Below are 25894 nucleotides of genomic sequence, written 5' to 3'. Positions count from 1 at the left end.
AGATCTGCGAAGAGGAGTGGAGTGCATACCTGGTGGCCAACTACAAGAAACAAAAAAATCCAGAAAAACGCATGTCAAAAATTTTATAAATTGATTTACATTTTAATGAGGGAAATAAGTATTTGGCCCCCTCTCAATCAGAAAGATTTCTGGCTCCCAGGTGTCTTTTATACAGGTAACGAGCTGAGATTAGGAGCACACTCTTAAAGGGAGTGCTCCTAATCTCAGCTCTGTACCTGCGTCACTTCCTCTTGCGAATAACTGGGATGTCGGCCCTGTCGGGTGTTTGGAGAATGTCATGTGAGTCTTGCTTGTTGTTGAAAAAATCTTTGTCAAATCCGAGGTGAGTGATCGCTGTCCTGATGTCCAGAAGCTCTTTTCTGCCGTAAGATACGGTTGCAGAAACATTATGTAGAAAAATAAGTTACAAATAACGCGAAAAAACCCCCACATAATAGCACAATTGGTTGGACCCCCGTAAAACTGCTGCCATTTCTTCCAGCGCCATTTTGGACAAAATGGCCTATATCCCAGTCTTACTTTGGTGCAGGTCATGTTGTTCTTCACATTACCGTCTCTGGTAAACACACACTATAACAAATACAATCAAAGTTTATTTGTCACATGCACGGTATACAAAAGGTGTAAACGGTAGAGTGAAATGGTTACTTTCATAGTGGAGTCTTTAGTTTAGACAACTATCTAGCTAGCTAAACAATTAACCATAATCCCAACTCATACTACCTTGCACCATGCATGAACCTGCAGGTAGCTGAAGCTAAACAACTAGGTTCAATGTTTGCTAGTTGGCTAACATTAGGCTAAAACTAGCCATGCAAATGGCTATCTGAGATGTGAATAATATTACTACACAGATCATATGCGTAACATTAGCTAGCGAGCCAGCCAGCTAACGTTAGCCATCTAACTAACAGTGCTCTTTAATTTTCAATGACTTTCTGACAAAATTAGAAATGTATGATATCTGAAAATGTAGCTAGACTTTTACCTGTATACATGGATGAACGCTTCTCCCTCTCTGTCATGGATGCCATGGTTGCCCTTAGTTTGAAGATGTAATCCAGGGACAGGCGTTTTATACAACAACCTTCTGTGTTTTCTTTTAAACTCTCTCCTCATTTGGGGCTCCCAAGTAATGCAGCAGTCTAAGACACTGCATCTCAGTGCTAGAGGCGTCACTACAGACCCTGGTTTGATTCCAGGCTGTATCACAACCAGCTGTGATTGGGAGTCCCATAGGGCGGTGCACAATTGGCCCAACGTCGCCTGGGTTAGGGTTTGGCCGGGGTGGGCCGTCATTGTAAATAAGAATTTGTTATTAACTGACTTGCCAAGTTAACCTCTCTAGTACATGTGGGACGAACTCGTCCCACCTACGTAACAGCCACTGAAATCCAGTGGCGCGATTTTTGAATCGTTAGAAATGCTATAACTTCAATTTCTCAAACATATGACTATTTCACAGCTATTTAAAGACAAGAATCTCGTTAATCTAACCCCACTGTCCGATTTCAAAAAGGCTTTACAACGAAAGCAAAACATTAGATTATGTTAGCAGAGTACCCAGCCAGAAAAAATCAGACACCCATTTTTCAAGCTAGCATATCATGTCACATAAACCCAAACCACAGCTAAATGCAGCACTAACCTTTTATAATCTTCATCAGATGACACACCTAGGACATTGTGTTATACAATACATGCATGTCTGTTCAATCAAGTTCATATTTATATCAAAAACCAGCTTTTTACATTAGCATGTGACGTTCAGAAAAAGCATAACCACCGCAAACTTCCGGTGAATTTACTAACAGTTTGCTAAATTACTCACGATAAACGTTCACAAAAAGCATAACAATTATTTTAAGAATTATAGATACATTACCCCTCTATGCACTCGATATGTCCGATTTTAAAATAGCTTTTCGGATGAAGCACATTTTGCAATAATCTAAGTACATAGCCCGGCATTACAGGGCTAGCTATTTAGATACCCACCCAGGTCAGCATCCACCAAAATCACATTTCCTATAAGAAAGATGTTCTTACCTTGCTTGTTCTTCATCAGAATACACTGCCAGGACTTCTACTTCAATAACAAATGTTGGTTTGGTCCCAAATAATCCATCGTTATATCCAAACAGCGACGTTTTGTTCGTGAGTTCTAGAATGCTTCTTCGCGGTGTCGCGCATGGCGCATTGGCGTGTCAAAAATGTCTAAATATTCCATTACCGTACTTCGAAGCATGTCAACCGCTGTTTAAAACCAATTTTTATGCCATTTATGTCGTAGAGAAGTGATAATATTCCGACCGGGAGTATGCATTGAGCCTAAACAGCCGAATAAAATTTCTCCTCAGAAGCGACTCATGCACGCGCATCATTGAAAGGTCCTCCGAGCATCCACTTACAAAAGGCGATAATATATTTCAACCTGAGGTTCCCTCGTAAACCTTCAGTTATTTCGCGGGCTCTGAGAGCCTATTGGAGCCCTGGGAATTGTCACGTTACAGCTAAGATCCTTACTTTTCAATAAAAAGAGGTAAGACGCACGACTCCTTGTCAGACAGGGTACTTCCTGCTTGAAACCTTGTCAGGTTTTTGCCTGCCATAGGAGTTCTGTTATACTCACAGACACCATTCAAACAGTTTTAGAAAATTCAGAGTGTTTTCTATCCAAACCTGAACAATAATATGCATATTCTAGCTTCTGAGTTGGTGTAGGAGGCAGTTAAAAATGGGAACATATTTTTTCCAAAATTCTCAATACTGCCCCCTATACCAAACAGGTTAAATAAATGTTAAATAAAAAAATATTTCTGCTTCCACCAGGCATTCCACTGATTTCAAAACTCGGTCAACTTCTTCCGTAAATCGGGGATTTCCTCATCGTCTGAGTCCGATAGAGTCAGCATGGCACGATTGTCCTCAAGAAAGTAGTCCATCACAACTTTTCCCCACTGATCTTTGTCGATAGAGCCTGTTAACGGCAGCAATGTTGAGAGCAGTAGCAAAAATATTATCTTTAAAAAAAAACAGTGGTAGAAAGGATTATCTACACATACTGAGCAGCTCATGTTATAGACAGAAGCATGCTACATGGCAGACCAATCTGAACTCATCTCTCGGCTTGTCCTGCCCATCAATTATCTCAGCCAATCATGGCTAGTGGGAAGGTTCCTGTATTTTTCAGTGGCTAAACCAACTAGGCTACTATTTAACAATTGTATTTGTATTTACAGATTGCATACACGTTTGTTATTAAGGCACATGAAAGTTCACATGTGCCAAAAAGCATTTATGCCCAAAATACGCATTTTGATAAATAAAAAATGTATAAAATAATAAGTTCAAAATCCTCTCATGAGAAGTATTGACATGCGACATATGCCTAGCTACTTGAAACAGGTCACATATTGGTTGATGGGTAAAAACAATCCCTTTCAGCATAGTGAAGTTATTAATTAAACTTTGCATGGTGTATCAATACACCCAGTCACAACAAAGATACAGGTGTTCTTCCTATCTTATTTGCCGCAGAGGAATGAAACCACTCACGGATTTCACCATGAGGCCAATGGTGACTTTAAAACAGTTTGAGTTTATTGGCTGTGATAGGAGAAACTGAGGATGGATCAACAACATTGTAATAATACTAACATAAATGACAAAGTGAAAAGAAGGAAGCCTGTACAGAATAAAGCATATTCCAAAACATGCATCCTGTTTGCAATAAGACACTAAAGTAAAACGGAAAAAAATGTGGCAAAGAAATTAACTTTATGTCCTGAATACAAAGCTCTATGTTTCGGCAAACACAACACATCACTGAGTACCACTCTTAATATTTTCAAACATGGTAGTGGCTTAATCATGTTATGGGTATGCTTGTCATCGGCAAGGACTAGGGAGTTTTTTAAGCATAAAAATAAATGGAGTAAAACTAAGCACAGGCAAAATCCTGGTTCTTTCCAACAGACACTGCGAGACCAATTCACCTTTCAGCAGGACAATAATCTCAAACACAAGGCCAAGTATACTCCGGAGTGTCTTACCAAGATGACATTAAATGTTCCTGAGTGGCCTAGTTACAGTTTGGACTTAAATCTGCTTGAAAAGCTATGGCAAGACATGAAAAGAAATTATCAACAACCAACTTGACAGAGCTTGAAGAATTGTGTGGTCTGAGGCAGGCGTTAGATTACGAGGGTTTTCAAGTGCAACGTTAACAATGATGGTTTTTGGAAACAGATCAGAGGTTTAACGATGCTCCAACAAAAGTTTGAACGATTAACTTAGCCTTAAGTTGCTTTTGGGAAACCGACCCCAGGTCATTCCTGTGTGATGAGAGCTAAGATTTGTACCATTCTGCACTTGTAAAACTACACAGCTGTCTTGTATACTTTGTCTGGACTGTATGAATATTCACTCAGAACCAAAGAAAACAGGGACTATAGTATTCAGAGGAAGAGATTCCCCCTGCCCAGACGAGTAACTCCCCCATCCCCCTCTACCACTTTAGTCCAGTGTGCCACCTGTACAACCACCTGTTTGTACACAGGCCACCAGGCCCGCAGCCCATTGGCTACCTCAGTATTCCACACAGCACCTGTTCACCAGCCTGAGAGAGAAAGACCCTTTCTGTATCCCTCTCTATCCCTCTCACCCTCCCTCTCTCTCCCTTTTCTTCTCCCCCTCTTTCGCCTTTCCCATAGACAGCAAAAACAATACAAATAAAGCCTCAATCAATGAAAAATGAGAGGGACCTTTAAGAGTGACAAAGCTAGTTCTTCAGCTATTATATTTGACTTCATTATAAGGGCACAAGGCGAGACCCAGATGCAGACACGGGAGGCAGATGGTTTGAGTCTTTGATATTTATTAAATCATTCCAAAAGGGGTAGGCAAGAGAATGGTCATGGACATGCAAAAGGTCAAAACCAGTTCAGAGTCCAGGAGGTACAGAGTGGCAGGCGGGCTCGAGGTCAGGGCATGCAGAATGGTCAGGCAGGCGGGTACGGAGTCCAGAAAACATGCAAGGGTCAAAACCGGGAGGACTAGCAAAAAGAGAATAGAAGCAGGAGTACGGGAAAACACGCTGGATGACTTGAACATACAAGACGAACTGGCACAGAGAGACAGGAAACACAGGGATAAATACACCAGGGAAGATAAGCGACACCTGGAGGGGGTGGAGACAATCACAAGGACAGGTGAAACAGATCAGGGTGTGACATTCATAACAATTGGACAGGGCTGATTTATATATAATATTATTTATAGACTGTCTTTGATATTTAAAACACTTTGAAATGCCAGTTAGGCTTGGCTCGCTTAACTGCTGCTCACACGGACAGAATGTGGACAATTTTCTTATTGTGATTAAGATTGTTTTGTGAGTGAGAGTTGGAACCTTGAACGACTTGCCTCCAGCGAATAGACAGGTGAAAAGCAATCCTTTCTGAGAGGGTCAAGGGGTATAAGTATATGTTTGTGATGAAAAGTCCTTCTTACAATTCCATTTCCCATCTGCTTTGTGTTGACCCTTAACCTCTAACCCCTCCCCTCTGTCCAGGTGAACGCCCCAGCTCCGGTGCGGCCGGGGGCGGTGGAGCAGTACAAGAGGGCGTTTGCCCGTCAGAGAGCCCGTGACCTGGCACAGCATGCAGATACATTGCTCTACAAGGACAAGGAGATTGCCGCCCTGCAGCAGGAGTGTAGGCAGCTGGAGACCCGTCTGGGCACAGCCAAGGTACTCCACACCATAGAAATAGAATCAGATTACCCATTCTAGTATCTGTACTTCTATACCCAATTCAGGTGCAGAACACTCTTTCAATACCAATCTAATGTTTGTGTTTGAGATCGACTACTTTGCAGTCTGACTGTGCAGAATCACTGATGTAAAAATCACCTTGGCTTGCAAATGCTAATCTCATGACACACTGAACATTTCAGTAATAACCTATTATCTAACACTAGCAGTCTGCCCACTAAAGGCTCTCTGTATCATCCATTGTACTCAGTCCTATTCACTAATCTCATCAAAGGACTAAAATGCCTCAGGTTTGCCCTCTGCTGGTCTGGTTGGTCACTGCTCTTGATAACCCTCTAAGCCTGAACTAGTGACTGAGCTGTACTGTTACAGATGTGTAGATAGAGAGACCACCCTCTCCTCATGGCCTGATTTAAATTACTCCTCTCTATGCCCGTCTGTGACAAAGAGCTAATTTTCTTGGTCTGAATATCTGCTGGGAGTACTACTACTGAGGGAATCCCAGGATGAGCTGTGGACTGAGTTGATGGTGATGATCAGTGGCGGACTTACCATTAGACAAAAGGCAATTGCTTCAGGCCTCACATCTACAACATCCGTAGAGTATGACCTTTCCTCACAAAGGAAGTGGTGTATGTCCTAATCCAGACACTTGTCATCTCCCGTCTAGACTACTGCAACTCTCTTTTGGCTGGGCTCCCCGCTTGTGCCATCAAACCCCTGCAACTTATCTGGACTTCCAGTGCACACGGTGAAAAACGCAGCTGCTTCTGTATGGGACCAAACTATTTCAAACTTTTTTAATTTAAAAGTTTTCAAAGTTTAAAACATAGCGATCGGATCGTAAATGGAGGCAGCTGAAGTTTGAATCCCGTGAGGGTGAAATACAGTCAATAGACAGACTTGTCAGGGATTGTTTGGCGAGTAATCTGGCTAGCCTAGCTATAACATTACATTAGTTGGCTATCTAACGTTACCTTGAACAGCAATAACAGAAACATATGGACACCGGTAGAAATCTACACAGTGGTGAGAAAAGCATGGAGCTGAATTTATCAAAGAAAGAAAGTGCCAATAGCATTGCTAATCTCATGACAGAGATAAAATGGAAAAAAAGATGGAAGAAATGAAGCTGAGTATTGAAAAAGGAATGAGTAGTAAAGTTGACAGCTGACGTGCATCTTAGGAGAAAGCCATTTAGGATAATCATACAGCTCTGCTGACTCAACTGGAGAATAATAACAAGCAGCTACAAGACCACATAGCTCTTGAAGTTGGACGTCTGGAGTCCCGTGTAGAATTCCTAGAATCTGTGAGAGTAGGCACTGCCATAACAAAGTTCCACCCAGACGTGTCTATCATAGTGGCATGTCTGCCAGCTGATGAAAACGAGGATCTAATCTCCAAAGTGAACCAGTTGATATCGGTAGGCCTAGGCTTCGAAACAGAGGTGATTGCAGTTGAGAGGGAAAGATCCCGGGGTTGTGAAGTTGGAGTGTCGGTCCGTAAAGGAGAAAGTGGCTCTGTTACGGAAAAAACAAAAGCTGCGAGACCATCCTGAAGTCTTCCTTCGATCAGCCAAGTCCCGCACGATCGCCTTATAGAACTGAACTTCAAGACACTGCTGAGAGAAATGCCAGGAGGAAAGGATCGTTTTGTCATGGGAAGCGGACGGGTCATGAAACGAGAACAACCAGAGGGACAACACGGACAAGGACATGGGGGTGGACAGACCTACTACATACTGAGGGGCTTCCCATCCCCGACAAGATTCGATTTCAATAGCACATTGGAATGTTAACGGATGGTCTACATTGAACAACACATTACGAATAATGGTACTAAAATCCTTAAACCCAGACATTATCTCAATAAATGAAAAGCATTTGCGTCGGCAAGAAACTGTTGATATTGAAGGATATATATGGTATGGTCACAGCAGAAACACTCACATGAAAGCCCCCAGGGATTCTGGGGGAGTGGGAATATGTGTAAAGTCTGATATAATGAAAGCATATAAAATTTAAATTATCGATAAAGCCATAGAAGGAATTATTGGTTTGCGCTTGGAACATAGGGAGTCAGATTATTGTTTTGTTTTCATGCTATTTCATGCTATTTGCCACCTGAACAGTCCACAAGGGGTAGATATGCATCCTCCATCTATAGTCATTTGTTAAGTCAAGTATACCTATATACAGAAGCAGATGCTATTTACATATGTGGGGATCTTAACAGTCGAATTGGGAGGTTAGATGACTATATAAATGATATTGATGATATTCCATCACGTGTTGGTTTGGATGACTTTGTTAATCATCATGGGGAAACCCTATTCGAATTCCTTCGGGACTCTAAAATGTCATTAATGGAAGGATATGCCCCTTAAGCGATAACTTTACATCCATATCTGGCAAAGGAAAAGCTGTGGTGGACTATATAGTTACCCTCCACGACTGTCTAGAAACTTGTTTGGAATTGAAGGTGTTATCTCCTACACAGATGGTTGAAGAATGCAAATGTTTTGACTTAATTGGAGAAAAAAGTAGACTTCCTGATCATTCTCTTTTATTTATGATCTTTTCTGTAGGCCACAAACTTTCTCAACCAGGTACTGCTGTGCATCACTCGGGGCAAAATATACATATCCCGCATAGGCCTAAATGTAAGAAATGAAATGTGCCAAATGACTTTCTATGTTCTGAAATGGCATGTAAAGCTCTGGATTAACTCATCGAAACTCTTCAAAGATGCCAAGAAACATTTGATTTAGATGTGGGGTATGAACATTTTTGTGATATTATATGTTCCGAAATGGGAAAAAATGTGAATAAAGAATACAGCCCCGTCCAGGAAAGTTTACAAGCCGAACACGCCTTATTGGAATGATGAGTTAAGGGATCTATGGTCAGTAATGCGTTAGGCTAAGTACTTATTTTTACAGTGTAAAGATAGGAATATAAGAGAACAGTGTAGGAATGAATTTAAGAAAAAAACAGCATGTTTTTGGTAAAAGATTGTGCCTATTTAAACAGAGATATCAGAGAGGGCAGTTATTACACCTTGAGGAGACACAGACAAGAAATCCAGTTTTGGAGCCAAAAAAACAAGTTAGGACCAAAACGACATAAGAAAATTCCAATGGAAGTCAGGGAAGAGCAGGGGGGGCTGAACTCTGATATTAGATACAGTTGAAGTCAGAAGTTTTTCATACACCTTGACAAAACAATAGTTTGTCAACAAGAAATTTGTGGAGTGGTTAAAAAACGAGTTTAAATGACTCCAACCTAAGTGTATGTAAACTTCTGACTTCAACTGTGGGTACTTAAGGAGTGGGAGAAGGGGTTTGCTAGTTTGTTCTCAGGTAATGAAAATGTGGCATATTTTGAGGAATAATTTTATAAAGACATACATTTGAAGTCGGAAGTTTACATACACCTTAGCCAAATCCTAGCACTCCGTTCCGCCACCTCTGGTCTCTTGGCCCTCCCACCCCTACGGGAGGGCAGCTCCCGCTCAGCCCAGTCAAAGCTCTTCTCTGTACTGCCACCCCAATGGTGGAACAAGCTTCCCCCTAAAGTCAGGAAAGCGGAGCCCCTGCCCATCTTTCTAAAACATCTGAAACCTTATCTCTTTGAATAGTATTTTAAATATCTCTCATGGCGTCTCCACTTGAGGTCCCCCCATGCTCCACTCGAGGCCCCCCAACCCCCCACCCCCCCGACAAACAACCCGCTATAGTGGGCTGCTGGGAGGGTTTTTTTGCCTGGCCACTGTGCCCAGGTTAGTAAGGCCACATTGTTGACAGAAAAGGCCTCAAAAAAAGTGAATGAATCCATACAGCCAAGTAATAATTCATCATAGATCAATAATTTATTTCCATACATATTTTTCATATCAATGTTAAAATAATCCATTTTTTTCTCATAATAGTAGAAACAAGTGTCATTAATCACCCACAGACTGGTTAATAATAATGGACTATTCCACGTGCATTGTTTCACGCAATATGATTGCAAATGTGACTTTCATTGAAATTAAGCTACAGCAATGAGGCACTTTCAGAGTGGGGCAGAGAAAATACATTTTTATTTTAACTGAAGTTAACCTTTACCTAAGTTAACAGTTCTTTAGTAAAAAGACAGGGGCTGCTGATAATACTGCCATCTTGTCGAAGCAGAGGAGATGTATGTTTAGCCCATGTATCTCATGCTGTCTGGCAAAAAGAGTATGGCATGTCATATTCTTTTTGGCCAGACAGTATCAGATATATGGGCTACATATAGTAAGACAGAGGGGCGCTGTTTCCCTCGCATGGATGCTTTCTCCGGTGAGATAGTTTCAGCCACTTACGAATTGAAAGAAAGTTGGCAGGTGCACATTGCACTGTTAGGATGCTGGAATTATTTTTGGATGAACGTGCGAAGGTAGCCTACTTTTTGTAGTGATTTGTGTGTCATTCAGATGAAAACATCATGAATGGTTGTGTTCATGGCACATTAAAAAGTAATACATTTATACAGTTAAATTACATATCGTTACTCTAAAACCCATACAAAATATGTGTGGGGGTGCTCAGACTGGCCGCTGCATGGGGCCTCGAAGTCACTAAGTGTGCCCCTTGTGATGATAATACTGAGGATGATGATGGGAGTGTCAGTATGTTCACCGGTGTTTAACCCCACCAGAGCCTGATGCATCACTTTATAATAATGTGACTAAGACAAGAGGGAGAGAGACATTGTTTTCCCAGCCTGAGCGGAAAAGTCCTCAAGCATTACAAGGAATTGTTTCACATATCTTTGACGTGTGTGTGTGTGTGTGTTGCAGGGCTGCCCTGTCCCGTCGGGCGTGGTGGAGTTTGAGAGGCTGCTGAGGGAGTCCCAGAAGGAGGTGCTGAGGCTCCAGAGGCAACTGTCAGTCTCCTCCTCCAGAGTCACCTCTAAGGAGACCTTCTCTAAAGGAACCTCCTGCAGGGAGCACAACGGCCACGACAGGCCCTGCACACCTGAGGAGAAGAGGAAAGAGAATGTAAGGACTGGAACTATTTAATAATATAATAAATACCATTTAGCAGACGCTTTTATCTAAAGCGACTAACAGTCATTCGTGCATGGCTCCAACACTTCCCCCTGTTGATGGTAAAGAGCACTACATCAGAGCGGTATAGGAACGGAAGACCTTTTGCCCTGTTAGAAAGAAACCTGAAAGCAACGGACCTGGGTTCAAAAACGTTTCAAAATAATTTTGAATGCTTTAGCTGTACCTGATTGAACTTGCCTGTTGCGATGTAACCAATAGAAAACTCTTAAATGTACAAACCATACCCACCTGGCACCAGAGATACTTTTGAGGAGATGGGAAACTCCATTGGAATCATATTAATGCCCATTGTGTACTTTGCCCGTGCGTTGTCAATGGCCCACGCAGTGCATTTTGGGTACACTCTGACAATGAGATCTCTCCTTCAAGGCATCAATGGGAGTCAATTGGGCGCTAGCACAAAATCAAAACATGAGCACAAATTGAACAAGAAACTCAACATTACAAATCTTTTCCAGGATTTGAGGTAATTAACATGTTCTCTGTATTATCGCATAGCTTTAAAGTTGTGACATTACGTACTTTTGAGGAAAATATGCCGACTTCTCGACTCACCCTGACTTTTAGAAGGGATTGCGTGACGATTAGCTTATCAACCGCGTGACGCAGCATGACAACGCAAAGGCGACTGGTGGACAGTCTGCTGGGCACAGCGTAATACTTTTCTCCATTAATTTCCCACTGGGATTCTTATCTCCTCCTTTTCTAATATCTCTGCTGGCACTTCAAGCAGGCTAAAGCAAATAATAAAATTATTAGAAATATTTAAAATGGTATATTCCCACCTTATATTAGTCATTAGGATCTTATAAAAACATTAGTACAAATCAAATAGTATTTGTCACATGCGCCGAATACCACAGGTGTAGACCTTACCGTGAAATGTTTACTTATAAGCCCTTAACAAACAATTAAGTTTTAAGAGTAAAGAGTATAAGAAAATAGAGTAAAGAAAATATTTACTAAATATTCAAATAAATAAAAAAGGACCACAATAAAATAACAATAATGGCGCTATATACAGGGGGTAACGGTACTGAGTCAATGTGTGAGGGTACAGGTTTGTCGAGGTAATTTGTTAATGTAGGTAGGGGTAAAGTGACTATGCATAGATAATAAACAGCAAGTAGCAGCAGTGTAAAAACAAAGGGGTGGGGGGGTCAATACAAATAGTCCAGGTGGCCATTTGATTAATTGTTCAGCTGTCTTATGGTTTGGGGGTAGAAGGTCAGGTCTCTGACCTCCCTATAGGCTGTCTCATCGTTGTCGGTGATCAGGCCTACCACCGTTGTGTCATCAGCAAACTTAATGATGGTGTTGGAGTCGTGCCAGGGAGTACAGGAGGGGACTAAGCACGCACCCCTAAAGGACCCCCGTGTTGAGGAAAAAATAGCACAAGCAATATGTATATCCTACAAGTACCCACCCAGATGTAACTGCCAATCTAAGTACTATTTATCTCCAAACACCACATTTTGCTTCCAGTGTGCTTCCGTCCAGATGTTGAGGTTTAAACCATCCAGCTGCTGTGGAATGAGTACAGTGCTGCAGCATTTCCCAAAAGGCAGCACAGCGCGAGGCTGAGTGTGCGGTGACGTGACGCAGCATGTTTAGGGCCAAGTTTGAGATTAGGCTGAAGCTGACTGACTGACACGGACCGGGTCATGTCTTTTCATTACGAGGGGTGGATGGATAGATATAATAGCTCTCTGAGCTGTGCTGTGCTGTGCTGTGCTGTACTCTCAGGGTTATGCTGATAGAGCTGACTACAGTAATCTGCCTGACTGCCAGGGGACGTAATGAGATGATTCCCTGTCTTGAACTTGGGCCTGATTTAGAGACACAAGTCACACGCTCCCTCTGCTCTCTCTGCAACACTGATGACTAAAGAGTTCTTAGAAATAGTTCATTTCCTCTCACTCACTACACTACACCCAGATGTGACGGCAGGATAAACCAGATGTCATGAAATGTTCACATTTTGGTTGCAGACTCAATTTAATAAAATGTAAATATGTAAATTAATAAAAAACTTTGGTTTAAAAAGAAAAACATCTTAAGACATGCATTTCAAGACATTAATTATCTTATTTATCTATGTATTGTATGACAACATAAAGTTAGAGTCAAAATTCACTTTGCTCTTTGCAGTTTAGATGGGAATGCTGGTTCTGGTAATCTGTCATTTGTGTGACACACACATGCACACAGAGTGACACACACATGCACGCTCACCACAGAAAGAGGCCATGTTGTGTGGCTGTCCACTCTAATCCCCTTCAACAACAGAATGGTACAGTCCAGTAATCCTCTCTGTTGCCGTGGTAGCAGTGAGAGGGTTTTGGATGGTAGGTAACGTTAAGACTCCAGCCGACTCTCCTACCAAACACTTTCCTAGCCGATCACCCGCCTCGCCCTGCCTTGCCCCTGCTCTGGATAATTGGGGGCCGGGGATAGCCTTGACGTTGCCACAGATCACTGGAGAGGGGTAGGTTGTATTTGGTGGGGGTGTGTGAGGGTGTGTGTTGGTGTCTTTATGTCCCAGTAACTCTGTGTTTGTGGTTAACCTTGTAGTATACCCCCTAGGTACTGTAGGACTCTAAGCTAGACAGGACAGTTTCAGGAGAAATAATCAGACGAATCTAGCACTTTGCAGAATAATCATCAAAGTGCAATATAGTTAAGAAATCTAGATATGATAAGTCTTTGAAACAGGCAAGTGAAAATGTCATCAGAGGAGAAGATTACCATAGCCCGCTGCCTGTAGCTTCAGCTTGGCTGCTCTGTTAGCGTTACGTGTTCTCTATGTTGTTATTGCACATGATGAGTCCCAACTAAGTGGATTTCTTCTGCAGATCTAATATCGCTGTTGCGTTTCAATATGCATTTCACTAAAAATCCCATGGCCGAGGCCTACTTGTGGAGTCACAGTGACGCCTTTCTCTTAAACCTGTTTTGGAACGGTCAGTCAGATATTTCAGATCCCAGATGTGGGAATTTAGACAGCAGCCAGCAGCATATCGTCCATGAATTAGTGACCGCCTGGCCAGGATTGTGGACAAAGCAGCATTATGATATCAGTATGGCATCGATGATGATACGTAGCTGTATTAAAACAGAAAACCAAACCAGCAGCCAGGCCAATCCAATCCATTTAAGGTGCTTTTAAAAAGAAGTGATCCAGTTACCTGTTTCAGTAGTCCTCCACAGGGATTACACCAATGTGCTTATTGCATCCTATCCAGGCCCAGGGCTCTGCTGACTGAATGGGATGTGACACTGCTGCTGTAAGCATGGACCTGGCCTAGTGTACCTTAAACTAGAGTATAAATCTATGGTATATTTAGTGTGTACAGTATGTCCATGTACAGTAGCATGGACCTGGCCTTCCATACTCTACCCATAGTATGCATAGACTAAACATATATTTTGTGTAAAGAAAGTGTACCCAAACATTCTTCAGCCCAGGTGCTCAACTGAGGGACTTGAAAATCAAGTAAAAACATTCCTCACCTCAGGACACTTCAACGGGTGAATATCAAGGAAAATAAAGAAAAGGCACTGTTTCTGCATAGATCTGATTATTTATTTATGGGACATACAAACAGGACTGTCTGTAGTATATGTGTAGTTTTATGCATAGTATATGCTTTATTAGTTACCAATGTTCTTCTGGCATCCTGAACCAGGGCTGACTGAATGGGTTCTTTTGACACTACTGCAGTAAGCATTGACCTGGCTTACTGTATGGATGGACTACACCTATAGGATGTGTATGGTGCTTTAGTAAGAATGGAGCTATAGTATGTGTAGGTTGAACAGTGTGTGCCTTAGTAAGCATGGACCTGCTCTACTGTCCCTCAGTATCCATTCAATAAACCTAGTGTAGTGGGCATGTGCTATTGAAAGCATGAGCCATGCTTTAGGTCGATGCGCTTTAGTATGCTGTAGTCCAAGTATGAATCAGGCCTTGTGTGACGTTTTATAGGCTGTCCGTTTAGCCATGGACTAGGCCTTGTGTTGCATTGTCCATGTCGTATGTGTGTAGGCATAGTGCACGTCATGCTTTAGGAAGCACGGATCCAGGCTACTGCTAGTAGGCATATTGTATAGTTTACCCGCTCAGTAGATATGAACTAGGCTTTTTGTGCAGTTGGTTTATAGTTAATAAACTACTGGTTTGATAACCTCAGGCTATGCCTTGTGCTGTGTCAGGTAAAGTAGTGTATGTGTGGTCCAGAGATGGTTGCCAAGGCCAGGTGTTTGTTGTGTAATCATGGACCACTCCTGTGGCTTCATGTGGCTGGACACAGAGTTAGGCGGAATTCATGGTTCACAGCCTATTATTACAACTTCACAAGCCTCATCTAATTGACTTTTATCGAGGCACGGACGTGATGTCAGAATAGACTGCAGACTAGTATCACTGCTGTGATCTATGATTGAAGCTTGTGTTTTTGGGGGTAACAAAGCCTCAGGAGTGGACACAACAGTCATGGTGTGGTCATAATGGAAAGACTTCCCACTTGCTTACCACCAAACAATGATCAAATACAACTGAAACGTACTGGGGGAGTTTTGTCTAGTAGTAGTGCTGCCGACTCCACACTAACCGTCAGGTCCGCCACTTTCTGTCCTATGGATCTAGCTGATCTGTCGTCTCCTCTCTTTCCTTGCTGTGTAAATAAAGTACAAAGTCCGGATAAAAACAAATAAATGAAACAATGTATTACACTAAAAACCAACAAAAATAACATTGCTTCTGCCACATGCCCTGCAGAAGTACTTTTCTTTGCTGCCGCAAGCCGTTACAGATGAGTAGTTACTAAGTAGTTACTGTAATTGAAAAGAAGCCAGCCATACCCATAATTGACTAACAAGTTACATTGCATAATGTTGCACAACGATTCCATGAACAATGCCATGTCAATGTGCATGTTCTGACATTTTGAGTGATTGGTTTAGTGGAGCGGGTTGAGCGCTTCAAGTTCCTCGATGTCCACGTTCACTAAGGACCTATCATGGCCCAAACACACCAACACAGTCGGGAAGAGGGCACAGCAACGCCTCTTCCCCCTCAGGAGGCTGAAAAGATTTGGAATGGGCCCTCAGATCCTCAAAAGGTTCTACAGCTGCACCATTGAGAGCATTTTGACTGGCAGCATCACTGCTTGGTATGGAAATTGCTCGGCAACTGCAAGGCGCTACAGAGGGTAGTGTGTACCGGCCAGTACATCACTGGGTCCGAACTCTCTGCCATCCAGGACCTCTATACCAGGCAGTGTCAGAGGAAGGCCCTAAAAATGGTCAAAGACTCCAGCCACCTAAGTCCATAGACTGTTCTCTCTGCTACCGCATGGCAAGCGTTACTGGAGCGGCAAGTCTGGGACCAAAAGGCTCATGAAAAGCTTTTACCCCCAAGCCATAAGACTGCTGAACAGTTAATCAAATGGCTACCCTGACAATTAACATTGACCCCCTTTATAATTATAAAAACAATGTTATTATTTTTATTTCACTGACTCTCTTGCACTGGCTCTATGCACACTCACTAGACTGTACCCACACACTCATACATACTACACTAACACTTACACTCACACATACTACACTAACACACACACACACACACACTACGCTCACACGGACAAAAAACACACATGTATATTGACGCCACACACACGCACTCGCAAATAGACCCACTTTCACACACTTCACACACGATACTGTTGTTCTGTTTATTATCTATCCTGATTGCCTAGTCACTTTTACCTCTACCTACAGTTGAAGTTGGAACGGTTACATACACCTTAGCCGAATACATTTAAACTCAGTATTTCACAATTCCTGACATTTAATCCTAGTAAAAATGGCCTGTCTGAGGTCAGTTAGGATCACCACTTTATTTCAAGAATGTGAAATGTCAGAATAATAGTTGAGAGAATGAATTATTTCAGCTTTTATTTCCTTCATCACATTCCCAGTGGGTCAGAAGTTTACATACACTCAATTAGTATTTGGATTCAATATCAGCATGGGACTTGTCTGTTTATACACAGAAACAGCACTATACGGGTTAAACACAGCAAAGCATAACACTGCCTGTTGGCTGACAAGTTACTACAGTTTAGTGACAAAATCGCATCCATGGGTGGGCCTGGGAGAGCAGAGGCCCACCCAATGGGGAGCCAGGGCCATCCACTGGGGAGCCAGGCCCAGCCAATCAGAATACGTTTTTCCCCACAAAAGGGCTTTATTACAGACAGAAATACTTCTCAGTTTCATCAGCTGTCTGGGTGGCTGGTCTCAGACGATCCCGCAGGTGAAGAAGCCGGATGTGGAGGTCTTGGGCTGGCATGGTTACACGAGGTCTGTGGTCTATTCCGCTCCTGAGGCCGGTTGGACGTACTGCCAAATTCTCTAAAACAACACTAGCCTAGGCTTATGGTAGAGAAAATAGCATTTCTCTGGCAACAGCTCTGGTGAACATTCCTCCAGCCAGCATGCCAATTGAACGCTACCTCAAAACTTAAGACATCTTTAGCATTGGATTGTGTGACAAAACTGCACATTTTAGAGTGGTGTTTTTTTTGGTCCCAAATACAAGGAGAAATGCTTACTAACAAGGATGTAAACAAATTTCTACACAAAAATGTTGAGAAATATGCTTTTTGTGCATATGGAAAGTTCCTGGCATGTTTTATTTCAGCTAATGAAACATGGGAGCAACACTTTACATGTTGCGTTTATATTTTTGTTCTGTATATATCACATAGCTCACTCAACACATTAGGCATTATGCAACATCGTCTCTCTCTGTGTCTTCCCCTCAAATACTATCTGACCTGCATGCCACACTGCCTGAACTCTGATAATCTTTGGCTCTGATCTCTGAACCTCAGCATTGTGGGCAAACACTCAAATTCCCTCCTTATACATGCCTATCTGAGCTCAGGGGACCGACCGCTTTCACTCCCTCACTTCCCTAGAACAATGGACTGGGCTTAGGTGTACTGACAGTCGGACAGTATTCTATTCTACGGTTCTATTTTAGGTATTCTATTCCACTCCTGATGTCTCATGAATCATTTTTTTTGCTCATAGTAACCTTAATAATAATAATAATAATAATATAGTTATTTTCCCTGGCTCGTGTTCTATGTTGTAAGTGTGTGAGTGCTCATGTGTACAAGTATATTACGTGGTCTCAAATGGCTAGCAACACTGAGCGGTCTCTTCATAGAGATATAAGCAGTCACTTCAGAGAGAGTTTTCTCTTCACATGGCGCTGGCTGGTCCTTACTTTGATCCTGTTACTCGGTCATAGCCTTGTCTGCACTAGCCTAGTTCTACAGGATTAGATAAGTAGGTGTGGCTCTAAAATTAGATACCTGATTCCTGACTCTTAACCCGCTGAAGCTAGGGTGACAAGGAGAAGACACTAATGTCATCCAGATCCAGAGCCACTTCCCCACACTTAGTTCCCCTCTCCAGCCACAGCTGTTATTTCTCTATGAACAAATTAACAACGGACTTTCAGCATGCCTATATAGAAGGGCATTCTACTTGTACTGCACTGACACAAACGACTCTATGATTGGCTGAAAACAATTGATAATAAGAAGATGGTGGGAGCTGTACTCTTAGATTTCAGTGCAGCCTTTGATATTATAGACCATAATCTGTCATGGAAATTCTACACAGGGACACTCGAAGTAAATCTTAAAAGAGTCATTGTTTATTAATAGTTAACTGGAGAGGTTCCAACAAACTTGATGCACCATATTACATGCCTGTCAGGAGCTCTATCGGGGCAGTCCTGTTAGATATCTTATATACTGCTTACAGACACGTTACATACGCATGATTTAGCTTATTCATCATTCATAATTAATTCATCAGTAACGTTTGGTTCATTCAAAATATTAAAGTAAGAAATCAATCCAACCCAAACTGACATTAACAAACAGAAACAATACAACACAAAAACAGCATTCTTAATGCCACAACTGACTAAACAAGTCCTACAGGTTTTATCATATCTTGACTACTGCCCGGCAATATGTTCAGGTGCTGCAAAGAAAGATATAAAAAAGCTACAGCTGGCTCACAACAGAACAGAACATATTGCCCTAAAAATTATCCAAGAGAGCTAATGTCAACAAAATGCATGTTGATCTTTCATGGCTCAAAGTAGAGTAGAGATGGTCTGCCTTCACTTCTCATTTTTGTTAGAAATAGGAATGTGTTAAAAACTCCAAACTGTCTATTCAGTCAACTTACTTACAGCTCTGACAGACATTCATATTCCACAAGGCATGCAACTAAAGGTCTCTTCATTGTCCCTAAAGCCAAAATGAATTCAAGGCAACGCACAGCAATATATAGAGCCATGATAGCATAGAACTCCTTGCCATCTCAAATCACTCAAGCAAGCAGCAAAAGTAGCTTTAAAAAACTAATAAAACCTCGCATCACAGCACAACGCCTCTGACCTTTTTATTTATTTATGTTTTATTTCACCTTTATTTAACCAGGTAGGCAAGTTGAGAACAAGTTCTCATTTACAATTGCGACCTGGCCAAGATAAAGCAAAGCAGTTCGACACATACAACAACACAGAGTTACACATGGAGTAAAACAAACATACAGTCAATAATACAGTAGAAAAATAAGTCTATATACAATGTGAGCAAATTAGGTGAGATAAGGGAGGTAAAGGCAAAAAAGGCCATGGTGGCAAAGTAAATACAATATACAGTGGGGGGGGGGAAAGTACTTGATCCCCTGCTGTTTTTGTACGTTTGCCCACTGACAAAGAAAGGATCAGTCTATAATTTTAATGGTAGGTTTATTTGAACAGTGAGAGACAGAATAACAACAAAAATATCCAGAAAAACGCATGTCAGAAATGTTATAAATTGATTTGCATTTTAATGAGGGAAATAAGTATTTGACCCCCTCTCAATCAGAAAGATTTCTGGCTCCCAGGTGTCTTTTATACAGGTAACGAGCTGAGATTAGGAGCACACTCTTAAAGGGAGTGCTCCTAACCGCAGCTTGTTACCTGTAAAAAAGACACCTGTCCACAGAAGCAATCAATCAATCAGATTCCAAACTCTCCACCATGGCCAAGACCAAAGAGCTCTCCAAGGATGTCAGGGACAAGATTGTAGACCTACACAAGGCTGGAATGGGCTACAAGACCATCGCCAAGCAGCTTGGTGAGAAGGTGACAACATTTGGTGCGATTATTCGCAAATGGAAGAAACACAAAAGAACTGTCAATATCCCTCGGCCTGGGGCTCCATGCAAGATCTCACCTCGTGGAGTTGCAATGATCATGAGAGTGGTGAGGAATCAGCCCAGAACTATACGGGAGGATCTTGTCAATGATCTCAAGGCAGCTGGGACCATAGTCACCAAGAAAACAATTGGTAACACACTACGCCGTGAAGGACTGAAATCCTGCAGCGCCCGCAAGGTCCCCCTGCTCAAGAATACATATACATGCCCGTCTGAAGTTTGCCATGAACATCTGAATGACTCAGAGGACAACTGGGTGAAAGTGTTGTGGTCAGATGAGACCAAAATGGAGCTCTTTGACATCAACTCAACTTGCCGTGTTTGGAGGAGGAGGAATGCTGCCTATGACCCCAAGAACACCATCTCCACCGTCAAACATGGAGGTGGAAACATTATGCTTTGGGGGTGTTTTTCTGCTAAGGGGACAGGAGAACTTCACCGCATCAAAGGGACGATGGACGGGGCCATGTACCGTCAAATCTTGGGTGAGAACGTCTTTCCCTCAGCCAGGGCATTGAAAATGGGTCGTGGATGGGTATTCCAGCATGACAATGACCCAAAACACACGGCCAAGGCAACAAAGGAGTGGCTCAAGAAGAAGCACATTAAGGTCCTGGAGTGGCCTAGCCAGTCTCCAGACCTTAATCCCGTAAAAAATCTGTGGAGGGAGCTGAAGGTTCGAGTTGCCAAACGTCAGCCTCGAAACCTTAATGACTAGGAGAAGATCTGCAAAGAGGAGTGGGACAAAATCCCTCCTGACATGTGTGCAAACCTGGTGGCCAAGTACAAGAAACGTCTGACCTCTGTGATTGCCAACAAGGGTTTTGCCACCAAGTACTAAGTCATGTTTTGCGGAGGGGGTCAAATACTTTTTTCCTTCATTAAAATGCAAATAATTTTATAACATTTTTGACATGCGTTTTTCTGGATTTTTTTGTTGTTATTCTGTCTCTCACTGTTCAAATAAGCCTACCATTAAAATTATAGACTGATCATTTCTTTGTAATTAGGCAAACGTACAAATTCAGCAGGGGATCAAATACTTTTTTCCCCCACTGTAGCAAGTAAAACACTGGAATGGTAGATTTGTAGTGGAAGAAAGTGCAAAGTACAAATAGAAATAATGGGGTGCAAAGGAGCGAAATAAATAAATATATACAGTAGGGGAAGAGGGAGTTGTTTGGGCTAAATTTTAGATGGGCTATGTACAGGTGCAGTGATCTGTGAGCTGCTCTGACAGCTGGTGCTTAACGCTAGTGAGGGAGATAAGTGTTTCCAGTTTTAGAGATTTTTGTAGTTCGTTCCAGTCATTGGCAGCAGAGAACTGGAAGGCCAAAGGAGGAATTGTCTTTGGGGGTGACCAGAGAGATATACCTGCTGGAGCGCGTGCTACAGGTGGGTGCTGCTATGGTGACCAGTGAGCGGAGATAAGGGGGGACTTTACCTAGCAGGGTCTTGTAGATGACCTGGAGCCAGAAGGTTTGGCGGCAAGTATGAAGCGAGGGCCAGCCAACGAGAGCGTACAGGTCGCAGTGGTGGGTAGTATATGGGGCTTTGGTGACAAAACGGATGGCACTGTGATAGACTGCATCCAGTTTATTGAGTAGGGTATTGGAGGCTATTTTGTAAATGACATCGCCGAAGTCGAGGATCGGTAGGATGGTCAGTTTTACGAGGGTATATTTGGCAGCATGATTGAAGGATGCTTTTTGCGAAATAGGAAGCCAATTCTAGATTTAACTTTGGATTGGAGATGTTTGATGTGAGTCTGGAAGGAGAGTTTACAGTCTAACCAGACACCTAGGTATTTGTAGTTGTCCACATATTCTAAGTCAGAACCGTCCAGAGTAGTGATGCTGGACGGGCGGGCAGGTGCAGGCAGCGATCGGTTGAAGAGCATGCATTTAGTTTTACTTGTATTTAAGATCAGTTGGAGGCCACGGAAGGAGAGTTGTATGGCATTGAAGCTCGTCTGGAGGGTTGTTAACAAAGTGTCCAAAGAAGGGCCAGAAGTATACAGAATGGTGTCGTCTGCGTAGAGGTTGATCAGAGACTCACCAGCAGCAGGAGCGACATCATTGACGTATACAGAGAAAAGTGTTGACCCATAGAATTGAACCCTATGGCACCCCCATAGAGACTGCCAGAGGACCGGACAACAGGCCATCAGATTTGACACATTGAACTCTATCAGAGAAGTAGTTGGTGAACCAGGCGAGGCAATCATTTGAGAAACCAAGGCTATTGAGTCTGCCGATGAGGATGTGGTGATTGACAGAGTCGAAAGCCTTGGCCAGGTCAATGAATACAGCAGCACAGTATTGTTTCTTGTCGATGGCGGTTACGATATCGTTTAGGACCTTGAGCGTGGCTGAGGTGCACCCATGACCAGCTCTGAAACCAGATTGCATAGCAGAGAAGTGGGATTCGAAATGGTCGGTAATCTGTTTGTTGACTTGGCTTTCGAAGACCTTAGAAAGGCAGGGTAAAATAGATATAGGTCTGTAGCAGTTTGGGTCAAGAGTGTCCCCCCCCCCTTTGAAGAGGGGGGATGACCGCAGCTGCTTTCCAATCTTTGGCAATCTCAGACGACACGAAAGAGAGGTTGAACAGGCTAGTAGGTTGCAACAATTTCAGCTGATCATTTTAGAAAGAAAGGGTCCAGATTGTCTAGCCCGGCTGATTTGTTGGGGTCCAGATTTTGCAGCTCTTTCAGAACATCAGCTGACTGGATTTGGGAGAAGGAGAAATAGGGAAGTCTTGGGCGAGTAGCTGCTGGGGGTCCAGTGCTGTTGACCGCGGTAGGGGTAGCCAGGTGGAAAGCAATACCAGCCGTAGAAAAATGCTTATTGAAATTCTCAATTATAGTGGATTTATCGGTGGTGACAGAGTTTCCTATCTTCATTGCAGTGGGCAGCTGGGAGGAGGTGTTCTTATTCTCCATGGACTTTACAGTGTCCCAGAACTTTTTTGAGTTTGTGTTGCAGGAAGCAAATTTCTGCTTGAAAAAGCTAGCCTTGGCTTTTCTAACTGCCTGTGTATATTGGTTTCTAACTTCCCTGAAAAGTTGCATATCACGGGGGCTGTTCGATGCTAATGCAGAACGCCACAGGATGTTTTTGTGTTGGTTAAGGGCAGTCAGGTCTGGAGAGAACCAAGGGCTATATCTGTTCCTGGTTCTACATTTCTTGAATGGGGCATGCTTATTTAAGATGGTGAGGAAGGCATTTAAAAAAAAAAAAACAGGCATCCTCTACTGACGGGATGAGGTCAATATCCTTCCAGGATACCCGGGCCAGGTCGATTAGAAAGGCTTTCTCACTGAAGTGTTTCAGGGAGCGTTTGACAGTGATGAGTTAAGGTCGTTTGACCGCTGACCCATTACGGATGCAGGCATCAGTGATCGCTGAGATCTTGGTTGAAAACAGCAGAGGTGTATTTAGAGGGCAAGTTGGTTAGGATGCTATCTATGAGGGTGCCCGTGTTTACGGCTATGGGGTGGTACCTGGTAGGTTCATTGATAATTTGTGTGAGATTGAGGGCATCAAGCTTAGATTGTAGGATGGCTGGGGTGTTAAGCATGTCCCAGTTTAGGTCACCTAGCAGCACGAGCTCTGAAGATAGATGGGGGGCAATCAGTTCACATATGGTGTCCAAAGCACAGCTGGGGGCAGAGGGTGGTCTATAGCAGGCGGCAACGGTGAGAGACTTGTTTTTAGAGAGGTGGATTTTTAAAAGTAGAAGTTTCAAAGACCTAAATAGCTTTAGTATCTCCCTCCCGAGCACATCTGGTGTTAGGGTTCAAGTTAAAGACAAGATGTGCCCTTAGCATCAGGATATCAGGGCTTGCTCAGAGAAAGCAATCGTAAGCAAAGCCTGAGTAGAGTAAGGACGTACTGCTCCTTATGATATGATTGTCTGGTCAGCTTACTGATGTTAGTTTAATCGATGTGTATAAAAATCTATGCGTATTTTTTGTGGGACTGGTTTGAGGCTGCTGGGTGTGAGTGTGGTGAGGCGAATGGGAAATGGAAATTGGAAACAACTCCATAAGAGAACCGTAGGAAACTCGATATCAAAGGGACTTTATTCATTTTATGAATTTGTCCAAAGGCCACGCACGATACCTCAGTTAAATCTTTATGGGCGGTAGACTGTAACACGGCAAATGTTTGGTTAAGTTCATATCTATGCACTAGACAGGGCAAAGGATGTAAGTGAAACCCTTCTGACTTTAAGTGTATTGAACGGAGTGGAGTGATGGATCTCTAAAAAGTCCACGTATGAAGCTGAAGGATTAAATTGATACTCTATCTGTAGCTCATGGCTATGAGCAGGGGTGATAGACTTCATAGAAGCCCAATCTGATGATGTATCTGTTCAATTTATTGAACGGAGTGGAGTGATGGAGCTCTAAAAAGTCCACATATGTAAAGTGAAGGATTCAATTGAAACTTTAGATATAGGAAACTCCAACACAGTTGCTGAGGTGATTGATTAAAGTGAAGCCTTTAGCGGGGAGAACTCCATCTGTAGTTCATTTATGAGTTGAATGGCATGGTTGCTAGGGTGAAATCTGTGGTTGAAGCCTTAGCTGGAGGAATTATTGTGTTTCCAGTGTAATTTTCATTGCACTTGCATTCGGTAGCATCTATGAATTATTATTATTATGAATAGTATTGATGTCAAACGGGAGAACCAAGGACACGGGTGGTTTCTAATGTTGTGAGATTCTCGTTAGTGTTTACAGAACAACTGGTTCTGAGAGATTAGGATCAGGACTTGCAACTGTAACAAAATGGATGACTTCAGTGTGGCTGTTATTATGAGAACATGTTGCATGGACTGCTAAGGCAAAAAAATATAAAAGTTTGTATTCTTATTTTAAATGTATGTAGTTCTGTACCTGTCTATTCATTCTATGTATTGTAATTTTTTTCTACAGCTAATTTATGTAGTTTTGTACCTGTCTATTCATGTTTTGTATTATGTCATTTTTATGTAGTTCTGTCCTTCAGCTGTAATTGTCTATTGTATTATGTCATGTTTTATATTTTTTGTGGAACCCAGGAAGAGTAGCTGCAGCTTTGGCTGTAGCTAATATGGATCCTAATAGAATACTAATACATCAGCGCCTGTATTTATAAAGCGTCTCAGATTAGGAGTGCTGATCCAGCATCAGTTTTCCCTTCTCATAATGAATATGAGGGGATACCTGATACTCGATCAGCACTCCTACTCTGCTTAGTTGATACGGGCTCAGAAGTACTCTCTTTCTCCTAACTCTTAAGAATCGCCTAACTCTAAGCAGTGTATTATAATCGTAAAGGAATATCAATTAAAAGGAGAGGAGGGACTCTCCTTTCTAAAGAATAATTAAGAGTTACATCCAGTCTGCTAGTATTGGTATGTGAGTCACGGTTCAGGCTGGAGGGATTCCCTGTGGATTAGATGACTGTGTTGAGGAGTCAGGCCACTGGGAAGGGAGAAAGGCTGGAGGATAGCTGTATTATAATCCCTGTCTATCTGTCAATTGGTTGGTGCTGGGAGTTAGGTTGATTTTACACATTTGTGTTCTGCTATTATTCGGCTATGTTCTCTTTTAGTCACTTTGTTTGACACAGCTCTCTACACAGGGGGAATGATGCTCTCATCTAATTCACTGAAACGCTTTTCAATCAAGCCGTT

At 42.5% G+C, this 25894-nt stretch overlaps 1 protein-coding gene across 5 annotated transcripts in view; it reads left to right on the top strand.

The window, feature by feature from the left end:
• LOC115148432 (peripheral-type benzodiazepine receptor-associated protein 1) overlaps positions 1–25894 on the top strand; it is a 178548-nt gene that overhangs the window by 100565 nt on the left and 52089 nt on the right. For all 5 annotated transcript variants that reach the window (XM_029690321.1, XM_029690323.1, XM_029690322.1 and 2 more), the window contains 2 exons: positions 5597–5773; positions 10628–10828. In XM_029690321.1, the coding sequence (XP_029546181.1) occupies positions 5597–5773; positions 10628–10828 (378 nt within the window). The remainder of the gene's footprint in view (positions 1–5596; positions 5774–10627; positions 10829–25894) is intronic.

The sequence above is a fragment of the Salmo trutta genome, chromosome 15 (assembly GCF_901001165.1).
Source record: "Salmo trutta chromosome 15, fSalTru1.1, whole genome shotgun sequence".
NCBI classification, from domain to species: Eukaryota; Metazoa; Chordata; class Actinopteri; order Salmoniformes; family Salmonidae; genus Salmo; species Salmo trutta.
Note: the sequence above shows the minus strand (reverse complement) of the source record. Positions and strands in the feature narration are given on the sequence as shown.